General features: G+C 33.2%; 2 protein-coding genes across 3 annotated transcripts; both read left to right on the top strand.

Moving 5' to 3' along the window:
- Positions 1-1,035: 1,035 nt before the first annotated feature.
- Positions 1,036-11,995, top strand: LOC121265577 (uncharacterized protein YNL011C). Of its 2 annotated transcripts, none has more exons than XM_041169256.1 (14): positions 1,036-1,314; positions 1,422-1,538; positions 1,709-1,841; positions 2,816-2,912; positions 3,863-3,906; positions 5,794-5,950; positions 6,626-6,697; positions 7,279-7,362; positions 8,505-8,606; positions 10,331-10,378; positions 10,713-10,838; positions 10,974-11,066; positions 11,681-11,799; positions 11,925-11,995. In XM_041169256.1, exons 1-13 carry the CDS (start codon positions 1,221-1,223, stop codon positions 11,690-11,692), a joined length of 1,179 nt encoding a protein of 392 aa, XP_041025190.1. In that variant the 5' UTR covers positions 1,036-1,220; the 3' UTR covers positions 11,693-11,799; positions 11,925-11,995. The 2 variants fall into 2 exon arrangements, with proteins under 2 accessions (XP_041025190.1, XP_041025189.1); XM_041169255.1 differs by having other exon boundaries at positions 11,596-11,799.
- Positions 11,996-18,117: 6,122 nt separating this feature from the next.
- LOC121265975 (senescence-specific cysteine protease SAG39-like) lies at positions 18,118-19,168 on the top strand. The gene is made up of 2 exons (XM_041169656.1): positions 18,118-18,472; positions 18,558-19,168. The coding sequence occupies exons 1-2, from the start codon at positions 18,133-18,135 to the stop codon at positions 19,148-19,150; spliced, it is 933 nt and encodes a 310-aa protein (XP_041025590.1). The 5' UTR covers positions 18,118-18,132; the 3' UTR covers positions 19,151-19,168.
- Positions 19,169-20,143: the final 975 nt, after the last annotated feature.

Genomic DNA, 20,143 nt, shown 5'->3' with positions numbered 1-20,143 from the left:
TTTTTAAAAAAATATTATAACAATAAAAAGTTAATAATAATATACCATATTCTCATATTTTCTTATCCGATTATGTTGCTTGACCTTGAATTAATTTTTATTGTTTAAAATAATAATAATTTATTCTCAAGCTAATATATATAACACATCTAATAAAGTGTTTATATGAAATAATTTAATTCGAAAGATAAATTTTCTCCTCCCATAGCACCGAAATGCACTGATTTGAAGCCTACCAGCCTCCTATGATCGCCACACATCCTACCTCAAATTTTCCAACAACCGATCTATTAGACGGCAGAAGAAAATTGACCAAAAGAGCGGCATATGTGTCTCACGCATGGCTCACATTGTGCCTGAGACCATGCGCCACCACGCTAAGGGAGGTCTTTTACTGACACACGGGCACCGTCGAGATCAGGGATTTCAGATCTGATCCCTACCAAGGGTACCAATGGTATTCTTTCACTGATGATTTGACTCATTTTTCGGTTGCTACTTTCCTATGTTGCTACTTTTCTTAACCAATGATAAAAATAAAATGGTCGAGAAAGTTTATTTCAGCCAGTCCAATCTAGCAAAATGCAGCACACATCATTTCACTGCGACTTCTAGCCGTAGCAAAACCTTTTCAAACTGCTTCCCATTATGAGAAATGGGTGAGAGTCAAACTTCTCGTTTTAGATCACTTGTTTTTTATTATTTTGTTCGTGTTGTATTTGTTGATCTTGAGATGATTGTTAGAGACTCTCATTTTATTGAATTTTGTATCTTATAACTCATTAGTTTATCTATGATATGCTTGTTTGCTTAGGATAAAAAAAAAAAAAAGAATTACGACAAAATATTTTATTTATGTAGTTTTTATTGGGTTAAGCATTCAATAAAAAAAAAAGAGACTATAATGGATATTCATGTGTCGAAGAAAGATATATTTGTCAGAAAGTTAGAAACCCTTCCGTTAATAAAAATGGAAATTGACCAAAAAAATAAAAATTTTAAATGAATATATTTTTTGGATTTATTTGTGGATCTTTGAAAACAGAGTGAGTGGACTACGGGAAGCTTCGCCGAAAAGATTCAGGGGGCTGCGAGAGACGCGGGAATATGGCGGATTGCTTTCTGGGTCCCTCTTTCCTGTTGTGCAAAACGGTCCTCCATTTTACCCATTTTCCTTATAGATCTCCTAGTCCTCCCCTCCTCCTCCTCCTCCTCCTCTCATGGCTGCGTCTCGCTCCTCACTCGATCACCAGCATTATTGCCGTTCCTCGTCGAACTCAAGCCCTAACCAGCCTTCGTTGCTCGTCTTTTCAGGTACGTCAACAATTAAAGCTTTACGTAGAAATTCTAATAATAAACAATGGCGACGACCTTGTTTGGCCAAATTGAATTACTAACACCTTCGCGTGAACAATTCGCAGGTGGAACAGCGTTTAATGGTGTGGTTGAAGAGCTTAAGAATTTGACTACTCGGGTTGCGCATGTTCTTCCTGTTTCCGATGACGGAGGAAGTACGGCTGAGATTGTTCGTGTCCTCGGTAAATCTTCCAACTACTTGCAAACTCAACTTATTTTATTGAATTCTTTAGCACCTTGAAAAGCTTTTTTATTATCCGAATTGGTTTTTGGAGATTAATTGAGTTATCTACAGGGGTTTGTGTAAAACAAATGTTTCTTTCCGAAATGTGAAAGTTCATTGATTTGATAGGTGGTCCGGCTGTTGGAGACATTCGGTCGAGGTGTTTGAGATTGTCTGATCAAAGTACTGCCGAGGCACTTGCTGTCCGAAGATTACTTGGTCATCGTTTGCCAGTTGATGCGCAACAAGCCAAATCAGAATGGTAGTATATCAGATCTTTCTTCTTCGGATAAGTTCTGCATGTTTAACTTGTTATCTAGATTTGCATTTTGAATGAAGCGTTAAACATTCTAGTATTCCATGTTTGATCATATCCGGATAAGAAATTTGTTAGCATTCATATCGATAAAGTTTAACTTACCAGGAAAAAAAAAAAATTGTTGTCACTCATGTCAAATGGACATTGGCAATGTTAAGGGTATCATGGAACAATAACATGATCAATCCCTCTTAATGGCACCTTATTGCTCTCTCTCTCTGTCTCTCTCTCACACACACACACACGTTTCTTTATACCTGATGCTGAGGGTTCATTACAGAAACTGTCTATCTAATTGCAGTGGATTTTAAATGATTTACTTTTAAAGAGCAGATCGTTGAAAGAAGAATAATTTGTTATTGATTGGCACTGGCTGTCTGATAACAGAGTCCCGACTAATCCCAGGGTCGTTGAAAGAAGAATAATTTGTTTTTGATTGGCACCGGCTGTCTGATAACAGAGTCCCGACCGATCCCAGGGTTGTTGAAAGAAGAATAATAGAAAGTTATGGTTTATTAAATTGCACATTTTTTAAGTTAACTCAAAACTAAAGCATTGAAGCTGGTGAAACTTAATATACTCATTTATTATATATTTTTTCATAGTGGGGGTGAATCTATATGTTGGTGGTGTACAAGTTCTGTTTTGATATGTTTCCTTTTTCCTTTTTTATAATTAATTTATTATTAGCTCATTAACTTATATATAAAAAAAATTATTATTAGCTCATTGCCTACTTTTTACTTTTTGCAATATAGTTTTTTTTTCCTTCATAAAAAATGCTCATTAGAAAGCACAAAAGGCAACTTTTGCTATTAAGTTAATAGTAAGTATCCTGAGTATATTTCATTTACTTGGTAGGTGTAACCATGGTGGGGGTGTTGAGTTAAATGTATGCTGAGTTACGAATTTGACAGGTATAATATTGTGGAAGGAGAACATTTTCTATGGAATTGTGTATCGAAACCCTACAGGGAGACGATTCGAGCTTTCTTGGTTTACTTTCAGAATCAGGTGAATAGTATGAGTCGTGCTTGATTGCCTAATAGATTTTTTTAGCTTTCACCTTCAATCTTCTGTTGGATATACTTTTTGTCAGAGGGACATATGCCCATGCTTGTATGTTTCTTTTTCTGGCCTAATCGGTATACTTTTTCCATATTTTTTTTATCATATCACATTATTTACCATGGGTAGAAAGGATATGTGAATTTGGGAGTGGATTACTTGTACAAACATGATAACCAATGTTAAGGATCAAGTTATTTTATTTTTAACTTCATATGATCATTTCATATTATCAGTTTTCTGAATAATGCTTGCATAATTTTTTTAACCCCTATTCGTTGCTTTTATATTTTTATTATGTCAATTGTTATTTCTTTGCATTTTGGGGGGATTGACATTATTCACCCTCAAAATACACCTTGGTGGCCGGATGGCACGATCTGGCCACCGCAGGGTGGTCAATCTGGCCCTCCCGTGGTGGCCAGGACTCAGCCACCACATGGGTGCTCAGTTCTGGCCGCCCAGTGGTGGCCTGACCACCAGCCACCACAGGAGGCTGTTAAGCTTTTGTTTAAAATTTTTTTTTTCCTTTTCTTTAAAAAAAAAAAATTAAAAACAGGTTTTAAAATTATTCTTAATTATAAAAATATATTTATTATTTTCTGAAAAACATTTTTGGGAAAAAAATTGCCACGTGGCATGCTATGATTGGTTCATGTGGTCTCTATTAACAGCAATGAATGGAAAAATGGACGAAGGGTCCTATTTCTGATAAACTTGTACCATGTGGGGTTATTGCTAAAAAAAATGCATAGGACGGTAGATCAAAATAGGCCTAAGAGCAGGGTGTGTTCTATTAAAATTTGGTATATTTTATTGCTCTTCTGAACTTCTCAATGTGATTCTTGCATGAAATTTAATCTGCTTTTTTATTATTTTGTGAAATTCAAATACAGATTCTCCAGCGGTCAGATGAATCATTTTGTTTTAGTAATGGCAGGTACTTTGCGTCTACGTAAGTTAGATCTTACCATTGTTTCAAGTGTTTTTTTACATAAATAATTACTTTCTTGATTTTTGATTTCTATCTTCTTGAGTTAGGATGGTGGAAAATGCATACTAAACAAACGTGGGACATTATATATCCCAGATGTGTACTTGGGCTATATCTATTTACTTTTGAATAAAATTTTCTTCTTACTTATAAAAATATATATATATATATATATATATCCCAGATTCAAATATCATATTTGAATAACCTTATAAATAGCAGGCTTTCTATTGCCCTTTTCAAGTGGTTTATTGGTATCTGTTAAAGCTTTTCGTTTCATGTAATGATCCTTTCTTCTATTATCCAAAGAAGTTTAAGGGGTGATTTAGAAATCTGTGAATCAAAATGATTTAATTCCTCTATCATCCAAAGAAGTTTCTAAGGGATTGGATCTAGGGATTTGGGAATTGAAAAGAATAATTCTAATTGGTTACTTTGTTCTAGTTCTAGTCATAAGTGATGAACGATAAATCTTAGTGGGGAATAAATTTGCCTCAAGAATGAGGGTGATTGAAATTGACATTTCAGGATTCCCCAACCCTAGATGCCCCTATCAAGGACTCCTTGTGATATCTTATATGATAAGTATAAGGGTAGGTGATGTATGGGTCCATGAGATCCCACATTGCTTGTGAATGATAAGTTATTACTTTTTATAAGATTTCAATGGGGCTTCAATTGTATCATTGACTACTCCTTTTAGAGTATAGACCATATGGTTTGGGTCTTCCATTGGGACGTTACTAATGGTATCAGAGCTTATCCCAACCAGAAATGTGGGACTTGAGTCTTGCCACCTACAACAGATAGGCTTGATGAGGACGTCGGGAATTTAATGGGGGTAAATTGTGATATCCCATATGATAAGTATAAGGATAGATGGTGTATGAGATCCCACATTGCTTGAGAATGAGAAGTTCTTACTCTTTATAAGGTTCCAATGGGGCTCCAATTGTATTATTGACTAGTCTTTTTTGAGCATAGGTCATGTGGTTTGGGCCTTCTATTAGGGCGTCATCTACTCTTATACTTATCATATGGGATGTCACACTCCTACAGTAACTCTGATGTTGCTTTTTATAGTAGTCTACTTCGAAGCGGTATGTGGCCAATGTCCATGGAATTGGTCACTTTTATAAGAAGTCATGATCTCAAAAAATTGCTTTAGTAACTATGGCTGTAAAGGAATCTTATAAATCTAATTTACCCTAGGGGTTGGCTCAAGTGGTAAAGGTCTTGGGCTTGGGGGTATGCTCCCCCTAGGTCTAAGGTTCAAATCCCCTTTGGTGCAAACAATCTCTAGGGGACATCAGACTGGGGGATTTTCCTCTTGAATTATCCGAGGTGCACTTGCAGGAAACTCCTTGCCAAGGGCCTGTGCACTGCCGGGATCAGTCGGGATGTTGTTCCGGACACCCGGTGCCAATAAAAAAGAAAAAAAAATCTAATTTAACTTAGCCCAATTTTTTTCCATATCATTGAAGGAAGCGGTTAAGAATGAGAACAATGTTATTCTTTTCAATTATCAGATTATCCACCCACAGATTCCAAACCAGACTCTCCCCTTGGGAATCAAATAGAAAAAAGATGCTCAAATTTTTTTGTGTATAGAGTATCAGTCATGGTTGTGGATCGTGCTCATTCTTGCCCAAAACATTTGAATGATTTTTTCCCTGCAGAGTTGCTATGAGCTTATCCTCAATATGTTTGAGAAATTTTATGGACTGTATTATTTTAAAATTATCACGTCATATGTAATTGATTAATTCTGATGTCTGATTGATTTCTTGTCTGATATTACAACTAATTAACTGACTCTCGTAATTTTTGCAGCATTGGGAATTTCTTCTTTGCAGGAGCCCGTCTATTTTTTCAGTCTTTAGATGCTGCAATATTTTTGTTTTCACGTGTTTCAGATATTCCCTCAGAAAGTATGGTCCTCCCCGTGATTTCAACCAACGACAGGCTTACATTAGGATGTGAATTGTGGGTAGGATGATTGTTGATTTCCATCTGGGCATATATTTTGTAATTGTGTATTGCTTCACTAATTTCTTTTGGTGGTAGTTCTATGGCTATTTCGAACAAATTAATTGAAATTCTCTTGGATTGTTAGTAGCAGTATAGGTCCTTATGAGTTTTACTCTGGAAAAATCCTATCTAAATGTTTTTTTTTTCATCCCAAGCTTGAGTATTGATAATAAGATTTCTATTATCCTCCATATGTGTATAATTGGGAAAGTTTCAGGTTTTGGTCCGCCCACCTTGATCTGCTTGATCGTTGATCTAACTTCCAACCTCTTCTCTCTTGATAAACCTTCCCACCATACCAAATTTCTCACCATCTTGCTCTAAGTTCTACATGAAATTATATAATTTGCTTCACACAAAGTGATTCATTACAAAATGTGTTGGCATAGGTTCAAGAGGGAGAAAATGCTGTCAGAGATAGGTTTGAGTTTTTATTGTTGATTAAAGTTATATTATTTTTTTTTCCAAAGAATATGTGCTTAACATGTTTCTGAACTCTGTCAGTTCATTCTTTCCCTTGTTACGCATAGCTTTGCTATCAATACCTGAAATGATGCTGGTTTTTGGTTCAGTATGGGGGGAGTTTTTGCATTGTACTTTCTTCTCCTAATTCTCTCCTGTTATTTAATTTTAGGATGGCACTATAATACGAGGTCAGAATGAAATTTCTCATCCAACTCATGGATCCATGGAACCTATAAATAAGGTATTTGCTATAATTTCATGAGGAACCCTAATTGTTGGTTATTGTTAGATTATGTTTATAGTACGATTTATCTGTAGATAGTTTTCAAGAGGAGCATGATAAAAATCATTTGGCCAATATTCAAAAACTTATGGTGGTGGGAAGACTTGCATCGTGGTGAGGAGAGTGATGTTAGTGGTGGTGTGGTTTTCATGGTTGCGCCATTTATAATGGTAATGATCAGGCTGGTGTTACTGGTGGTGATGCTGGTATTGTGTCATCATTTGCTACTCATGGTAGAAATAGTTTGATCGAGATCACAATGCGATACTATATTTCAATTCTGCCCAACAAAAATTTTCAAATCCATTTTTATTCAAATTGTCCTCACAAGTGCATTACTGTATACCTCTACACCTAAGCAGCATCTTCTTGGTGCTGTTTTGACGATTTTGCCTTATCTAAAGAAGAAAGAAAAGATTTTGGGACTAAGAGCTCTAGTGAATTATGATGTTAATTGAATTTTGGCATTACACCAAGGTTTTTCATTTTCTGGTAGTTGTTATACAAAGTTCCTTATCAACTGCCTGATTCTTACACAGGGAGGATCTTCAGTTCCAGCACTTCCTTCAAGAATAAAGCGAGTGTTCTACATGTCAAGTGAGGGCAGTAATTTACTGCATGAGGTGAATTAATGGATTTAGGTTTCTTTCTTGTTTCTTATGTACTACTAGAGATGATTTTGTGACTAGAAATCAAGCATGAATTTCAGTATTCAGTCCTGTACAGAGCCAAAGGTGTTTCGACCAAGTGACATATCCTTCTTCCCATAAACAGGGAGTGGAGGGTAAGGTCATGAATCGCATCCTCTATTGGTATGTGGTGTATATCTGCCTGCCAAAAAAGCACAAAATACCATGTGTCATACATCTAAAAAAAAGGAACAGAGCAAAAAAGGAGTGAACAGAGAAAGCAGAATGTTTTGGCGTCAATGCCATCAATTGATTCTCCCCCTTTGCTAATTGCTTGAAACATGTCTGTCATAGGGAGGTCGGCCATTATGTTTGGTCAATTTTTACTTTTTTGATACTCAAGAAAGAATGTTGTGTTACCAGGATTCTGTTTCCCTAGATATGTGAATCTGATGGATGGAACTAATACCACTCTTTTTATCAATCTTGTATGATTTTATCTATTTATCCTTTCCATTCATTAATTTTCATACATACGGGGACCTGGGGATACAATGGTTCATAATCAGCACCAAGCATAACTCTGTTTCTTGCAACTTGAAACTTAGTGCTATTTAGTATTTAGTATGATAAGGAACATTCTACTTGCCTGATCAATATGGAAGTATCTGGAAAGAGCTTATACCTTTCTGATGTTTTTCTACAAGAACCTATACGTTTCTGATCTTAGTAATTAACTTCTTTACGTCAGTAACAGGAAAAAGATAAGCATTTTATATTTGTAGTTAGATGCTTATCTTGTATATACTTCCTATATACTTGGGTTATACCTTTTGCTTTTGCTAATAAAATCTCATCTACTTTCCAAAAAAAGGTAAGTTTGCCCTGCAATTGTGGTTATAATATATCAATTAGAGTTTGCAAATTTGAGTTGCAGTCATGATGTTTTGGATTCTTTTTCCTCCAAGTTTACAGTAATTATTACCTTTAACAGAAGAGATTTTAATAATGGGAGGTATTTAACATTGTTTGTGAATCATTTATAATTTATTATATATGTAAATATTGGTTGTTGATATGGGTACTAATTTCTGATATGTAGACTGCGTGATAATTTCACTTCTGTAATTGAGTAGGTCTTCCCCACAGCAAACCCATCTGTCCTGGATCAGTTGAGTAATGTGGACTGCATCATTTATGCTATGGGATCCCTTTTTACTTCCATCTGTCCGTCATTGGTAACATTCTCGACCTCTGGCTGGCATATTGCTCTTTTAATCTACTTTCATGTTTTGGCCATATGGTAATATAAATTGCTGTAGATAACAATTTAACACTTTGGACCTCCATAGTATCCTTTTCTTCTTCTTCTTCTCCTTCCTTTTTTTAATGGAGAATGATACCCCAATTTTATTGATAAACACTCACTCATGGTGGAGGAATGCCATGGTTGCAGTTCAACACCTTGGGGTTGCAGTTCAATTATGAGCAAAGCTTATAACCAAGGTGTAAAAAACAAACCTAGAGCAAAATAAAGCTTGTGAGCAAAATAAACCAGTCATTTACATGTAAAACTATTTTTATATTATTAGTGATGTCCTTAGAGCTGAAATAAATTCTTCAGTAGACCCTTTGGCACCCTGTTTTGCATTGAAGTTGGCAGCTGAGTCTGTTTCAGCTTCAACATTTTTCAGTTGTAATTTATTACAGATTCTCGGGCCATCTAACAAAGCTTTAACTTCAGCTATTGTATTTGTTCACCATCCATAGTAAGCAGAGAAGCCCACAATCAATGCCCCTCTTCATCTCAGACTACCATTACCCCACCACACTCGCTTGGGTTGCCCATACTGTAACGATCAATATTCAACTTGACAAACCCCAAGGCTGGAGTAGTCCATTTCAGAGAAATAACATAGTACCATTTGCCAGCATATGGTGAGATAAAAAAGTAATGTGGACTGCCATATGGAATGCATTGCTTAAGCTATGGAATCCTCTTCACTTCATGGATGACTACGTACTCAATTATTACATCTTTCTATGCAATATTCCTGTCGGTGTCTTATTGTAATGTGTTATCTCGTGTGAATGTCAGTGTTTGTCTCAAGTTCTTCCAATTATTTGGGTTGATTGTAAGTTGGTCTATTTGGTTAAATACAGAAACTGGCATTTTGATTATAAACATCTATCTGGTGCATTTTTTAGTATGAAACAGGATTGAGTTGCCTTTTATTTCCTACTTGTTGGTCCAATCTTTTGGGAAAATATGATTTTAGGGCTTGGACTGCAGTCTATATCTTGTAGTTCAATTATGGTTTAGAAAATGCTAAGTGCCAGTGGCTGAGAAGCTGCTGGAGATCGCTGCTGAAATTTATTGGTAGCAGTGATGGTAGAATGATGATTTGTAAAAGCCAAAAGGTTTAAGATGAAAGAAACCAGTTCTTGTCGTGCTATGTCTGGAGAACACAGTAGAGCAGGAAAAAAAAGGCAATTGGTGAAAGAAGAAGAAAATAGTTAAGTCGACATAAAATAGTAAAGGATGAGGAAGAATAGGAGTAGAAGAGAGCATATACTTAGGGCATATTTGGTCAGTAAAAATTTTGGGAATTCTTGAAAAGAATTTTGAGAGGAGTTTTTATGGGGTTTTATAAAAAAAATAGTTAGGTAGATTTGAAAACTTATTTAGATATAATTTTTGTGAACTGTTTTTTTTAACTTGTTTTTTTTTTTTTTTTTGCAGAAACCTGGGTAAATAATTAGATGCAAATCTTTTAAGGAACAGAAATATTTTTTGGTATTTAAAAGATGTTTGGATCAAAGTTGATTTTTTTCTTTCGAATTTTTTTTAATAATTAGGAAAAAAATGGAAACCAACAAGTACAATTCATGATATTTGTTAATTGGAAACTTTGGAAACTTGCCTTTTTATATCTTCTCATTGATCATGCACCATGTCTAGGTATTACTAGGTATTGGGGAGAGTATTTCTTCAAGGTTCTGCCGCAAGGTACCTTTCCATCACTCTATCAAGTGCAGTATTTTTTTTTATTGGGTACAAGTTGTTATTGTTTATTGCCCATTCATATGCATGGACTATGCCAGTACCTCCCAGAATGGCCAGTTCATTTGAATTACCATCTCTTCTTTGGCCATTTGGATGCATATGAATGTATTGCAAGATTTTAGATATCAACATGTACATTGAATATTGTGCAAGGTTTCAGCTTTGAATCCAACACTTGCTTTAGTCTCTGTTTGTGGTGACATTAGAAGAGTACCTACAGGGTGCCATGGTTGAGCCACGTAGACTTATATATTGTGCTTAGCTATTTTGGTAACAGGTACTTTTGTTGAATGGTACGTGTGATCGGGAAACGAGTGACTTCTCGGCCTCTTGCTTTGTAACTGCCATTACAGATGCCCTAAACCGAACGTATGGAGATCCTCATAATCATCTGAAAAATCTAGTGAGTAGATAGAGTTGTACTATGCGACTATGGTTAAAAGAAAAATCTTCTTTGGTTGTCTAATCTAGAAAGGAGGAAACTTGAGAAATAGAGGGAACATGTCATTTTTTTGAAGTTTATTATTTTTCTGTGTAGCCAAATAAGTACATCAATACACTTTTGGTGCCCAAAGATGGTGAAATTCCTGTAGACGTTCAACGCTTGGCTGCCCAAGGAATCTTTGATGTGGTATGTATGCCTGTTACCATTTGTTTCAAGTAGTATAATAAACAGAAATTGCTAAAGAAAACATCCTTATGTGCCCTTGCAAAGTTCCATATTTGATTCTTAAATTGAGCATTACCAATTTGAACACTTAAGGATAAGACGTTGAAGTGTTATCTAGAATCTCTATGACGAGGGCATATACCCAAAAATAACGTTTCAAACTACTCCTGGATTACTGAAGCTCTCCAATGAGGCTAATTTGGCACCTCCGATCAAAGTGCTCATTTCAGAAATGCTGGTGCCACAATACTGGCCTGTTGAGGCTGGAATTTAATAGCTCAAACTTTGAAGGCAACCGGCAGGATTTACTATGGTGGCCTTATTTTTAAAAGCCTGTATTCAGAACAATGTTAATATGCCCTCTATTATCATTCAGTATTAGAAGCCTAAGCAAAATAGTAGTCTTGTAATTTTGAATCAATTTACTTGATTGGATGATACAATCTTCTTTATTTGTAGATCTGGATTCTAAAACATATTAACTTTGCAGAACTTTGTCGATTCTATACATGATCCAAAAGTGGGTGTAATATTTGACCCGAGGTCCCTAATACAAGCTCTTGCTGATGTGGTAGGCTCACACATGAGCACAAATGTTAGAATCGGTTGACTATGTAAATGGTATTCAGCAGCAAGTGTAATAGGTTTTGATGTGGATATTGGAGCCTTTGCTTGTGGGTCCATTGATCCTGAGGTACACATTAAAGAAACTCAAATCGTTTTGTCACGGCATATTTAACTAGTTTAGAAAATATTCTCATTAGTTCGCTGCTTTTCTTATTTGTACTGTATTAATCTGAATTATTTTTCTGGTTACAGGTGAGTTTGCCTCACTTCTTGGGTTGGCTGGCACATGATATTCGATCCAAGGCATGGGATATTTCCTTGATTTACTCTAATGGTGGTGACATGCTCATCGAAATATCTTAGACGCAGATTTCTAAATGCTGTAGGATGTTTGTTCCTATAGCTTGCTTGATTACGCTCATGTATGAGTGTTTGACTTTGCATTTTTTTTTTTTTTTTTTTTTTTTTTTTTTTTTTTTGGTAATTATGATTGTAGTTCGTTGTCTCGTAAGTGTATAATGCATCTTTGCAGAAAATTAGGGAGAGAGTAATCATCAATTGTTGGAACATTCTGACTACTTGTTGAACCTGCTAAACCTCTTGGTCAGATGGTCTTACCTATTTGTTTATACACCAAAGTCTTATTTACGCAATGGGTCTAGTACTTTCAACTTTCAAGGAAAGTAAATAGTATAAATTTAGCCGCTAAGAGGATTGTCATGCATGACTTTGTCATGGATGGGCAGGAGGGCTTACGTAAATTTTACAGAATGCAAGGAGATGTGGATTTTCTTCTTCTTCTTCTTCTTCTTCTTCTTTATATATATTTGAAGGAGAGGTGGAGTCGATGACAAGAAATGTATACCGATTATAGTATGCGAGCAACACAAATGCAAGATGTTGTTGGGTATTTATTAACTGCGCTGAATTGGGAAGTCGACCGCGCCTCAATGCTTAGTCAAGTGCCAAAGGTTCCCTAGACAATTAATGACATTTATTAAGAAATAAAAATCCTTAAATCCTCTTAAGAAATAATATTGATATTATAATTATTTAGAAAATAGTATTAGAAGGCCTCCAAAGAAGAAATTTTCTTAAAAAGTATTAAACATAAGTATTAAACAAACATGAGTATTAGACGTATAAAATATATTAAACACAAGTATTATCTGTATAAAACTTAAGTATTAAACGTATTAAACATAAATATTAAATATATAAAATACACTAAACATAAGCATTAAACCTATTAAACATAAGTATAAAATATTAGTATTAAATGTATTAAACATAAGTATAACACATAAGTATTAAATATGAGAAATTCTATTTGCAGTCTCCATGTGCAGGCCTTTTATTAAATGAAAAAAATATCATTTTAAGAGGGATAATTTTATAATTTTATAAAATTTTAAAGTTAAAATTGTTTAGGTTTGCATTGTAGTCCCTATTTGGAGACTGTACCTAGCAATGCTTATTAAATATATAAAATATGTTACACATAAGCATTAAACATATTAAACATAAGTATAAAATATATGTATTATATGTGTATTATAAGTATAAAACGTGTATTGTACGTATAAAATATATTTAACATAACTATTATACTTATTATAATTATAAAACATAAGTATTAAACGTATTAAACATAAATATTAAACATAAGTATTATATGTATAAAATGTATTAAACATAAGTATTATACGTATAAAATGTATTAAACATAAGTACTATATGTATTAAACATAATTATAAAACATATTAAGCATAAGTATTAAACATATTAGATATAAGTATTAAACATATTAAACGTATTACACATAAATATTAAACATATTAAGCATAAATCTTAATCTTAAGTATTATATGTATAAAATGTATTAAAAATAAGTATAAAACATAAGTATTATATATAATGTATTAAATAAAAGTATAAAACATAATTATAAAACATAAGTATTATACGTATTATATTTATAAAATGTATTAAACATAAGTATTAAAAATAAGTATAAAACATAAGTCTTAATTATAATTATTAAGCGTACTAAACATAAATATAAAACATAAGTATTATACATATAAAATATATAAAACATAAATATTATACGTATAAAATGTATAAAACATAAGTATTAAACGCAGTGGCAGACCCACGTTGACCTTAGTCCCCCAAAGTTTTTTGAAATTTCAAAATAGCCCCTAAATTTTATTTATAATTCTACAAATATTGAGAATGGCCCCAAAAACTTTATAATCCCCATAGGCCATATGCTCTCTAAAATGTTCTAAAATCTCAATATACCTAGAAATAGAATGGCCCCAAAAACTTTATAATCCCCATAGGCCATATGCTCTCTAAAATGTTCTAAAATCTCAATATACGTAGAAATGTCTTTCTCCAATTTTTTTACCTATAGTCCCAGAAATTTTGTATAATTTTTATATATTATCTATTTTCAAGAATGTGGCCTCACTAAAATTAATATAAACTTAGCTTAGGAGAAATAATAAATTTATTAATATAGATCCCAAAGTTTTTTGTTACGCAATAGTAGGATTCTTAATATAGAATTCAAAGTGAAAATATAAGAAAAATCATTTAAGGTTGATGATCTATACAAAAAAATAGTTGAGAGGTTTTATCCTCTAGATTTCATAGAGCAAGAAAAAACTTATTTAAGGTCTCAATTATATCACAATTAAATTTTTAATGTGACACAAAATGTCTAGATTTTACATGAAACTTAATAAACTAGTTTATACACTAGAATAAAAGATGACGTTCTAAAAGATTATTTGATAGTTTATATAAAATAAATAAATTATAAATATTTCATTAATAAAATAATTATGAATGAATATTTATTCAATGAAACATTATCATCATAAATCTGAAACATATGTTAAGCTGTGTGTTTAGAATTTTATTTTTACATTTATGTATCAAATTATTGAGATCTAATGTTATATATAGTTATGTTTTTTTAATTTCTTTCTTATTTTACATAAATGTCTCACAAAATAGAGAAGTGGCCCCCCCTTCAAAACAATTCATGGTTCCGCCACTAATTAAACGTATAAAATATAAGTATTAAACGTATAAAACATAATTATAAAAATGAGTACTATACGCGTATTATACATATAAAATATATTAAACATAAGTATTATACTTATTATACGTATTAAACATAAGCATTAAACATATTAAACACAAATCTTAATCATAAGTATTATACGTACGTATAAAATGTATTAAACATAAGTATTAAATATCATTATTAAAAGTATTAAACATAAGTACATAACATAAGTATTATACGCATATTATATGTATAAAATCTATAAAACATAAGTTTTATACTTATTATATGTATAAATTAAATGTATTAAATATAAGTATAAAACATAAATATTATACGTATTATACGTATAAAATATAAGTATTAAACGTAATGGCGGACCAACGTTGGCCATGGCCCCCAAAAGTTTTGAAATTTTGAAATGCCCTTGAAATTTTATTTATAATTCTATAAATATAGAGAATGTCCCTCCTCCCCCTAAAAAAAAAAAAAAAAAATTATAATCCCCATAGGCCATATGCTCTCTAAAATTTCGATATACCTGGAAATGTTTCTCTCTAATGTTTTTCCTATAGTCCTAAAATTTTGTATAATTTCTATATATTATCATTTGTTTTCAAGGATGTGGCCTCACTAAAATTAATTTAAACTAAGTTTAGGAGAAATAATAAATTTATTAATATGGATCCCAAAGTTTTTTATTATACAATATTAGGCTTCTAGATATGGAATCCAAAGTAAAAATACAAGAAAAATCATTTAAGGTTGATAGTCTATATGAAAAATAGTTGAGAGATTTTATCCTCTAAATTCATTGAGCAAGACAATTTATTTAAGGTTTCAATTATATCATTAAATGTTTAATGTGACACAAAAATATCTAAATTTTACATGAAATTTAATAAACTAGCTTACATACTAGAATGAAAAGATAACTGTCTAATAGATAACTTGATAGTTTATATGAAAAAATAAATAAATTCTAAATATTTCATTACAAAAATAATAATGAATGAATATTATTACATGAAACATTATCATCATAAATCTGAAACATATATTAAGTTGCGTTTTTAGAATTTTATTTTTACATTTATGTAGCAGATTATCTAGATCTAATTTTATATATAATTATTATTATTTTTTACAAAAATGTCTCACGTGATAGAGAAGTTGGCCTCCCTCAAAACATAAGGTATTATACGTATAAAATCTATTAAACATAAGTATTATACTTGTTATACGTATTAAAAATAAGTTTAAAATATAAGTATTAAACATAAATATAAAACAGTAGCATCATACGTGTAAAATGTACTAAGCATAAGTATTAAATATAAGTATAAAACATACATATTAAACCTAAGTGTTATTATACGTATTAAACATAAGAATAAAATATAAAAATAAATAAAAGCATCTAGAAATATTATTTTTGATTAATTAATATAAAAATTAATTAATCTTATAAGTTTATATAAGAGAAAAAAAATTTGTCAGAGTTTAAGAAAAAACTAAATGTAGAACAAATTAAAAAAAATAAAAAAAAAAGAAAAAGAAAAAAAAGAGCACTTTCAATGGTTAGTATATAGTTATACAATTAAGAAAAAGTAAACATTTAGTATTTATGTTCGACATAATAGTTTATTGCATTATTGTATCAAAATAAATGAGAATAAAGCTTTTAAAATTTTTGGCTTTAGGCCTCAATTTTGGTTGAGCCGCTGAGTCACGTCAATGGTGACGATCAAGTTTGAGAGGCGGTCTCATGGATAAGGCCTGCATCCTCCTCTCTTTTTTTTTTTTTTTTAACTATTTAAGGGTCCTATTAAATTTCTTTATTTTCAAAATTCGAATATATATTTAAGAAAATATAAATCAAGGTGGAGAGAACATTCCGGCCGGCTAGCACCATATGGCCTGGGTCATTGCCTATTCCTGAAACAAGCCCCACTACTGAAGAGACTAATCAATACCAAGAGAGCAGCCCACTGTCAATACCGATTGGGTAATCACCCAATGACGATAGAAGATAAGAAGAGTTACAATTCAAATTCATTAAAGGATGAACTCGCATCTCCAAGTTTAAATTTGAATAATAGATATATCTATTATCATTTTAACAACATAACGGTTCAAAGACTCTATATAAGAGGAGAATCTAAGTACGTAAAAAGAATCTAATTCTTTGATATTAAAAGTTATTCACAGTTACTGACTTAGGTATAAGAGGTGTTCCCTTGAACCCTCAAGCCGCCTTACTCTTTGGTTGCAAGCGATCTTACGGCGGTGGCAGTGAAATACGTCTATATCACAAGGATTTGATAACAATTTTTTCTTGGAGAAAATAGTCCTGTTAATTTTTCCATAAAATGATTAGATCACTTAAATATATTTAGTACTTCTAGGATGATTCCTGTACAATAATTTCTTATAAAAGGAACGTTAGTATCTAACACTATGAGTGGCTCCCCTTAAGTAACATTAACAATCTTTTTTTGTGGTGAAAAACTAATATGAACATTCTTAAATGATCCATCTCTTGCGTGAACGACAGAAATATTTGTCAATGACCCTTAAGTAGATTTGACAAAGAACCAATACCACCGAGTTTCTAGTGTGTCGGTAACAATGCAGCCTTAAGACTAGGGAACACATTTTACCATGTAGTAAGGCTTCGGTCTAGTCACTATTTCCCTCTTCTGCTAAAGGGCCTCAAACTGTCACTAATCTCTCTTCAGACAATGTCAAAGATTGCTAAAACAAACCTAAATATCATTGCAACTTTTTACGGACTATGAGATCCCTTTCAATCAAGTGTTAATAGGACGAGAAGAGACGTGGGTTGCTCATCACCTCACAGCCAAAATAATATTAAGGTATAATTTCAATCTCAAAATGGATCAGACACATCAAAAATCTAAATAAACATCCCAATAAGCATGATGAGTTCCAAACAAAATAAATTAATACAATCGTTATGAAATATATGGACTTAAAATACGGAGCTCAAGAGCTACATTTGGTGGTTGTCCAAGTCAATACAACCTTTATGGTCGGTATACTCGGGAAGTGTCTTGTCCCGACACATCAAAACAGCATAAACTATGATGAATCTTCTATATATATACCCATTCTTCTCAACCATTGTGAGTGTGCCTACTTATTTTTCACTCTTCGGCTTATAAATCGTATACTTGTTATCAACACACACTGTCATTTTTTTTTTATCGGTAAACACACACTAGCTATCATATTTAGGTAAGAAAAGAATGAGTTTGAACACTGGAAGCGGAAGGGCATTCATCTTTGTGGCATTGCTTGGGATATGGGCTTGCCAAGCCACTTGCCGCATGTTGGATGAAGTATCCATGTTGGAGAGGCATGAGAGATGGATGGCTCACCATGGACGCACTTATAAGGATAATGCAGAGAAAAAAATGCGTTTCAAGCTTTTCAAGCGCAATGTAGAGTTAATTGAGTCTTCCAACCGTGATGGGAATCGGCCTTATAAGCTAAGTGTCAATCAATTTGCTGATCAAAGTAATGAAGAATTCCAGGCTTCTTACAATGGATATAAAAGGCTCTCCAATCGGCCTAGATCATCTCAAGGGGCACCATTTAGGTATAACAATGTGACTATTGTGCCATCTAGAATTGATTGGAGAAAGAAAGGAGCTGTTACCCCTGTAAAGGACCAAGGAACATGTGGTAAGGAAAATATACTGTCTTCATTTATTGTATGCATAATGTATAAATCATGTAACTAGTTTCTTGTGCTATAACATGATTCTAGGATGTTGCTGGGCATTTTCTGCGGTTGCAGCCATGGAGGGGATCACCTACATCAAAACCGGAAAGTCAGTCTCCCTTTCAGAGCAAGAACTAGTTGATTGTGACACTAAAGGTGATAACGAAGGTTGTGAAGGTGGTCTAATGGATGATGCCTTTAAATTTATCATCCACAACAGAGGCCTTACAACTGAAGGAAAATATCCCTACAAGGGAGATGATGGAATTTGCAACAAGAACAAAATAGCATCCCATGCAGCCAAGATCACAGGGTATGAACATGTTCCTGCCAACAACGAGAAGGCATTGCTCAAGGCAGTGGCCAATCAACCAGTTTCTGTTGCCATTGACGCTAGCAGTTTTGACATTCAATTTTACTCGAGCGGGGTCTTCAAAGGAGAATGCGGAATAGAATTAGACCATGGTGTTACCGCAGTTGGTTATGGAACTGCAAAAGATAGGACTAAATATTGGTTAGTAAAGAATTCATGGGGCACTGATTGGGGTGAAGATGGATACATGAGGCTGGAGAGGGGTATTGATGATAGGGAAGGTCTATGCGGCATAGCCATGGAGGCTTCCTATCCCAATGCTTGAATCATAGTCAGTGGTGAATAAGTCTTATTCTAACATTAGAAGCGTGACATCCTACTAGTTTTAAACAACACAAATGCTTTCATCGTTATCGGGTTGTGCGGAGAACACTTTAAAATTTAGAAATAGAATTGCATGCATGCATGCTTGCTTGCTCTTTTCTTTATTTTTCTTCGTTCTTGTCTTTTAATTATGTTTGGAGTTCTTTGTAAATGATTCAATATAACTTGTGCAATGAGAGCACCATTTTTTGTGCGCTTGCAAAGCACAAATTGAGTGAAATGTGCCAACAAGAGCAATGATATAATGACAACCACATTACAACTATTTTAATATTATTTAATAAAATAATATTTTTTTCAAAACATAAACACAGGAAATTTAATAAAAAACCATTTTTGTGAAAGAACCATCTTCTATTTGTAAAAAATGCACTTAACAATCCCAAAAAAATTTCTCATTGTCATGTTGGTAATTTTGGGGACTTGGACATCTCACGCCATGTCTCTTACATTCTCTGAAGTTTCTATTGCCACCGATAGCACGAGCAATGGGTAGCTCTGCACGGACGCACTTATAAGGACAATGCAGAGAAGTAAACAGAGTCAACAATCAAGGGAATCACACATATAAGTTATGCGTCAACAAATTTGAAGACCTGGCACATGAAGAATTCCTTGCCTCTCGTATGGGATACAAGATATCAACCAAGTCAAGGTCACCCACAACAACAACGTTTAGGTACGAAAACCTGCCCTACATTCCAACAAGTATGGACTAGAGAGAGAGAGAGAGAGAGAGAGAGAGAGATAAAAGTAAAGCAAGAAAAGAAATCCATGGAAGTCTACCCCCAACGCCATAGACACGAAAGGAGAAAAGGTAAAATATTTGATCTCTCTCTCTTTATTTGTTTTTGGTGTACGGTTTGTTTCGTTTCTTACCATACAAGTTTTTCTTTCGCTTCCTTTCTGGACTTAACATGATTTTTTTTTTCCT

The sequence above is a fragment of the Juglans microcarpa x Juglans regia genome, chromosome 5D, assembly GCF_004785595.1.
Source record: "Juglans microcarpa x Juglans regia isolate MS1-56 chromosome 5D, Jm3101_v1.0, whole genome shotgun sequence".
NCBI classification, from domain to species: Eukaryota; Viridiplantae; Streptophyta; class Magnoliopsida; order Fagales; family Juglandaceae; genus Juglans; species Juglans microcarpa x Juglans regia.
Note: the sequence above shows the minus strand (reverse complement) of the source record. Positions and strands in the feature narration are given on the sequence as shown.

Bases quoted from the DNA above. Each gene is read 5' to 3' on its own strand.
- LOC121265975 (XM_041169656.1), top strand. From the start codon at position 18,133: ATGTTGGAGAGGCATGAGAGATGGATGGCTCACCATGGACGCACTTAT. The intron at 18,473-18,557 runs GTAAGGAAAATA...ACATGATTCTAG, and splicing joins AAAGGACCAAGGAACATGTG to GATGTTGCTGGGCATTTTCT.
- LOC121265577 (XM_041169255.1), top strand. From the start codon at position 1,221: ATGGCTGCGTCTCGCTCCTCACTCGATCACCAGCATTATTGCCGTTCC. The intron at 1,315-1,421 runs GTACGTCAACAA...AACAATTCGCAG, and splicing joins TTCGTTGCTCGTCTTTTCAG to GTGGAACAGCGTTTAATGGT. The intron at 11,067-11,595 runs GTATGTATGCCT...TTAACTTTGCAG, and splicing joins CCCAAGGAATCTTTGATGTG to AACTTTGTCGATTCTATACA.